This window comes from Electrophorus electricus, chromosome 5, assembly GCF_013358815.1.
Source record: "Electrophorus electricus isolate fEleEle1 chromosome 5, fEleEle1.pri, whole genome shotgun sequence".
Taxonomy (NCBI): Eukaryota; Metazoa; Chordata; class Actinopteri; order Gymnotiformes; family Gymnotidae; genus Electrophorus; species Electrophorus electricus.
The window spans coordinates 5,556,890-5,562,889 of record NC_049539.1 but is presented as its reverse complement, the minus strand read 5'-3'; the positions used below and the strand labels follow the sequence as shown (position 1 = coordinate 5,562,889).

General features: G+C 41.8%; 1 protein-coding gene across 3 annotated transcripts in view; it reads right to left on the bottom strand.

Moving 5' to 3' along the window:
• The window catches only part of kif13a (kinesin family member 13A), a 56,815-nt gene extending 51,014 nt beyond the window's left edge, over nucleotides 1-5,801 (bottom strand). For all 3 annotated transcript variants that reach the window (XM_035525878.1, XM_035525876.1, XM_035525877.1), the window contains exons 1-2: nucleotides 5,387-5,801; nucleotides 4,975-5,065 (exon numbers count right to left, since the gene is read on the bottom strand). In XM_035525878.1, coding sequence (XP_035381771.1) covers nucleotides 4,975-5,065; nucleotides 5,387-5,441 — 146 coding nt within the window. In that variant the 5' untranslated portion in view covers nucleotides 5,442-5,801. The remainder of the gene's footprint in view (nucleotides 1-4,974; nucleotides 5,066-5,386) is intronic.
• Between the last annotated feature and the right edge of the window lie 199 nt (nucleotides 5,802-6,000).

Here is a 6,000-nt window from a genome sequence, read left to right as displayed (position 1 = left end):
AACATTACTTTAAAATGTTTTTAAGTTACTATTTTTGCAAACTTTATACTGTACATGCTCAAAGCGCTTTTAAATAATCGTCTATTATTAAACATCACGTTCATTTATTGTGAGTTGTGAGTAAGAGTTGCATTCCTGTAAATTTCCACACTACATGTCAAATTTATGGTTAAACGAATATCGGCCCCAAATATCAGTTATCAGTATCCTTGATTACTAATAATCGGTATCGGCCCTGAAAAAAACCCTAGCCAACGCCATCGTTGTGCCAAACCTAGACGACAGCGCGGTACAGTTTACTATGTTTCCCGCGCCTCACACCTCATCCAGCCCACTAAGGGCTCAGGAACTAGCCGACTACTGTGGTTTAGGGCAGTGAAAACGCTAAATCCCTCCAGGACTGGACCTAGAGGGCCTGCACCTTCCTCTTCTAGAGGAAGAGAAATGTAACATTGTACACTAAACAGGTGCACTGAGTAATATTCTGATATAAACATCAGCTGGAGCCACATGACATATTAAAGCATTATTCCTTTTCTAAAGGCACACACCTTCAGAAAACATGATAGAAATGGACTAGACTCGGTCAGTGTGGGTTCTAGGCCGAACTGGCATGTAAAATTAACTCTGTGTTTGGGAGGTCACTCAGCTGGTCTTGACAGTCTCAGACCAATTCAGGCGCGGCAAGACTGTTTACGCGACTCTGCGTCACCTTGCACACCGGTCACCACAGAGTTGCCAGTCTGGAAACTCTAGTTGTCTACATTCAGGCGACTTGGGTACAATGGCCAAACCTCTTCAAAGCACAAAGGATAAAGTGTTGTTTCAAAGATGGTTAATCTGTTTTGTCCCTCTGTTAACCCATGATGGGAAAAACAGCCGGCAACAACAATTCCTGTTTAGCTTGACGCAATGGAGGCATTTCCAGAAAAAAAAAAGAAGAAAAACATCCCAGGCTTCTTATCCCTTTCCAGTGCTGTCACATATGCTTAACGAAACACTAACGATCTAACATAAATACTCCGAGGCTTCCAGATTGCGTGCAGGATAAGAAGAAAATTACAAGGTTGGTTGCCACAGGGCGGTATCAAATGAAGACAAACTTTCACTAATCATCTCATCCTTGGACCACATGAGTAAGGCATGATGGGATACAAGGGTAGGAAAAAAAATCTTCTCTAATGTTCACCAAGCTGGAAAATCCCTCTACAGCCTACATAATTAATACACAAATCACTAATCGCCACAACCTGTAGTTTCAAACTCCTCCCACACAGTAAGATAAGACCTTAATTTGAAAATAAGCGGCTACGCTGAAAAAAAAAGGCTATCTATCTTGTACAGTTAGTGCACAAAGATTTAAATTTAAGAATTCTATAACCAATTTCAAAATATTGAGATCAGAAGGATCAAAACTACTTCAGATCAAAACTACATCATCAAAGCAGAAGCCTGATTTAAAGGTTTTACAGAAGCATGTTCATAGTTGACTCTTGTTTTCAAGAATGCAAATAATATACAACTGAGGTCACTCTCAGTCCCCACAAGCGCTCGCTTACCAGTAGATATGCTATGGAGCGAAGCATTCTTTTAAAGTGAGCCAGGGTATTCCCACATGACCACCCCCCGCCCCACCACACACACACACACACACACACACACACACACACACACACACACACACACACACACACACGCACCCTGCACCTCCTCCACTCCTTCAGACGTTTCCCTCAGGTGTTTCTCCTCCACCTGATGCTCTTTTTTAAAAGTTTCACACAGGCTCATATTTCAAATCTGAGCAACTGTGTCACCTTGAGGTCCCATGCAACCTGAAACGGCAGCGTGAGCGTTAAGACTCATCCAGATGCTGAATAGAATAGAAAAGTATCCCCTCCTCTGTTCTGCCCTGGAGTCACTCGCTTATTAAACCCCATTTATTTTAACCTCACCGTGAGAAAGCCAGACATACAGATCACACTGAAGAACACACGAAGCACAAAAGCAAAGGCAGCTTCTTTCCTACAGAAAAAGAGACATTCTGCTATAGTGTATAGCATACACAGAGGAAGATTTTAACTGCTGTCACTAATGTCTATGACTAGTAGAGAATGGTGTTTTTAACAAATCGTATATCTGAACAATAATTACGTATTAGCCAAATATTTATGACCACGTTAAATACACTGGAACACAAACAGAATAGGTCTATTTCCTCAGACAAGATAAAAATGTAATAAAGAGATCAAAATGTATTACACACACACACACACACACACACAGGCACACATGCACAGACTCACAATATATATAGTCATTCAACATAAAACTTGACATTAACATAAAACTCGTCAATAAAAACGACAATTGTCTTTGATATATACTTAGAACATTATCTAAGTGTCTATAAATAAATGAAATGGAATACAAGACAATAGGCCTACTTCCAGAGAACAAAATGCATTACACCATACACTTACTAATCTTAGAGGCTAATCTGACATCAACAAAGCAAGAAACAATGGCGTCTTCTCCTTTAACTCTTTCTTGCGGCCATTTTTGGAGTGATGACATATAGCTCATAAAATCTGACACACATCATGTTCACAGGAACAGGTGCGCGAACAGCCTGCAGCCAAACACAGAGAAGCAGAGTTTCCCACTGATCTCTCACAACGCTAAGACATATTTGCCATTTAAAATACTACAGTATTTGAGTATTCTGCTTATGACAGTATTCTAATAAGAATAAGAAAATAATAGTGCAAAAATTAGTTTTAACAGGAAACACCAATTACTGGGTTTGGACAGGTAATAGCAAGGTAGTATTAAAATGATTAAAAGGCTAATATGTGACTGCATTCATTTTACACAATCTATGGCATCGGCTTGAAAACCCCTCTAGTGAAACAAAACTAAGATTGCATTCACTGGCCTTGACAACAAGTTGCTAGAATTATACCTCAGGTAATTAGTTGCTCTAAACTGGCACTGATGTGTTGGTGCTATCATTGCGTGACTGCACTCAGCCTCTTTCCAGGCTGCCTAGTCATTCTGCACCGCTGAATTGGAATCAATTGTTGGTGGGACTCAGAGAGTCCAGCTGTGAATGCTGTACTCAAGAGCCCAGTTTATGCAAAGTTCTGTTCTTCTGGCTAATGATATAAGCCCAGAGGACTGAAAAGGCGGGACTTACATCTACAAGTCGAGCCTTCTTCCATAATATAACCAAAGTGAACAAAATCCACATTTCAAAACGTCCAATTATTCACACTCTGAGCTTAATCACTTATAGTAACTGTACAGAGCTTCTTAAACATCTTCACTAAGCCCAGGCCCAAAGAGTTGAACTTGTCAGGCTAAAGGTGCTTTTGTTCTGCCTGTAACACATCCATAGGGTGACCTCTGCTCTGTCTCTTCCAGATTCCCAGCGATCATAACACGTCAACAGGCAGACTTCTCCGACCCTCACTGCTTCCAAAACAGCATTCAGAGACCTGGCTGTTAGGATCTTTACATGTCCACGTGCAAAGCACAGGCGCCGTTTCCCTGCTCTTAGACTGCGGTAGCCCTCAGGCCCCCAGACGCCTCCCCAAGATTCCCACTGGGAATACACCCTGCAGGGCACGGCTCTCGTCCTTCCCTGCTGTGGTACCCACTCCGCTGATATCCTGCCTGGCCCTTTGCCTGCAAGCAGCACGAAGCACACAGAGGCGGTTCTACCCTGCACACACAGCATCATGGGATGCATTATCCCATGATTCCCCACTGCTGCACCCTTGAGACAATATCAACAGACCGAGAACAGCAAATACAAATACAAACAGCAAATGAAAATTTCTGTGCCTAATGATAAAGTTTATAAACAATGAAACAGGCTAGTATTGAGCAGGTTTTCTCAAACACTGCAAATACATTAAACTAAAACAGTTTATTTTTAAGCATTTTTTTTTACCAGCATTCTAAAATGATTTCAGTAACATAGTAGCATAGACTCCTTCAAAATATGCGGACTTTGCACAAAGCAGATATAGATTTCATGCATCTGACAAATTGTGGACTCCCTCACTGACCCCTTGCACATGACTTGTTAACACCTTATAGACCCAAAGGCTTCAAAACATTCTGCAGCAGCATACCCTACAGAAACAACCTTATAAAGTATGTTTTAAACAAAGAACTCATTCTGGTTCAAGTTATGTAACTGGGACAAAGCATCTTATTAGCTATTAGGTACAAAGGTATAGACCTTATGAAATATTAAGGGTTAACGGTTGAATATCTTTCGAAGGCAGCCACACCTGCATCTCTGTGTGCAGTCTGAACTACACAGACCACAACATTGAAATGTAAATCCTAAATCAAAAAACCTGTCTTATTTTTTATATAAAAAATAGTCTGGGTAGTCTTTGATCATTTTAAGAAGTGTGTCAGGACAAACCCATAGCAGAGTTACTACAGTACCACCAACCTTTTTTTTTAACCTGATGGCAGCCTAGAGCATCTTAAATTACGTTAATGGGACTAGGGCAATGGGTAATGTAGTGACTTTTTTGGTCCAAACTTTAGTAACGCTGTAGATCTGAGAGTATTCCAGGACGTTCACTGCAATACACAGTTCTCCCCACTGGAAACACACCCAGCAGAACTAGTCACTGGCCCAGTTCAAGTACTTATGAACCTGCGTGTCAAATTAATTCGACTCGATGCAGTAAAAAAACAACAACAAAACAAAGCCTAGCATAACCCACATCAACCCCGAGCACCTAAAGAGTGTAATGAAATGCCTCTCTAATGGGGCCTCAAACTGACACATCCACCCGTCCCAGGCACCAATGCCTGCTACATACTAAAGTTAAAAGCCCTTTGCTTTCGCTATATTTACACTTATGTCCAAGTTATCTGCAATCTGTCGAAACAATACACAACATGATAACCAACTGTTAAGCAAATCATTGCACATAAAACTTTTACCTGCTGTCCCCCTTGGCGTTTGAAGGCGGTGGGTGCAGAATGGTCTGGTTTTCTTCCATTTCCACTACACATTTGGTGCTGAGCTCAATCTCTGCAAACCAACGGAGCAAACTTGCCTAAAAGTTCTCTCAATTACTGGGAATGGATATGACAACACAACCGTATCCGTAATAAAGCATGAAATAATAAAGCATGAAAATAAAATAGAGACTCCATCAAAAAAAAAAGAGAAGAAGCTGCAGTTGTCTTATTGCAGAAGGTATTTTTCACAGCTATCCAACATTAGCGAGCGACCTGCGACACGAACCGATATGATGTAGCATAATTTCCATTAGAGCAAGCAAATCAAAGGCGTATCTCATCAAACAGATTAAAATACCGTTCCTCACTCCAGACTTTATCGTTGACTTACCCCTTCGGTTCATGGGGCGAACTCGGACAGCAACTTTTACCTTCGTATCCGACATTTTAATCCACTTTTTTTGTCTCACACAGGGTCAGCAACGAGCTATGGGCGCTAGCTGTATCCTACGGCTGGCTGGATAAGGGAAGTCTTCGCAAAGTCCAGTAATAACAACTGCTGTGCAAATGTCTGTAGGCAAACGGGTGAATATACCCCCCGAAAATTAACCCCACCATGCCCGACAGACGAGTGATCAAAGCTCAAACATAATTCCCTGCTTTCCGACCTAGCTATCTGGCTAGTAAGATCCGGTGTGGAGCTCCGGCTTCAGTGAGCATCACCCCAAACGCCATCTTCCGCTGGGAGTAGTTTGCCAGTTCGCACGATCAGTGAAAAAAACCCTCCTCGGCGTGTCGATGCTAAAGAAAAAAGACCTACCTAATGCACAAACTAACTCAAAAATGCGAGCTGTGCTTTAAAAAGGCTTATCTAAACACAGACACGCGGGACATGAAAGAATATCTTGACCGGAGCGGGTAAAACTAGGGACTTACAGGCGACTGAGAAAAGCCTGGTTAGGGGCCCTGGAGGAAAAGCCCTTTTCGTCTGGGACAAAGTGTCCA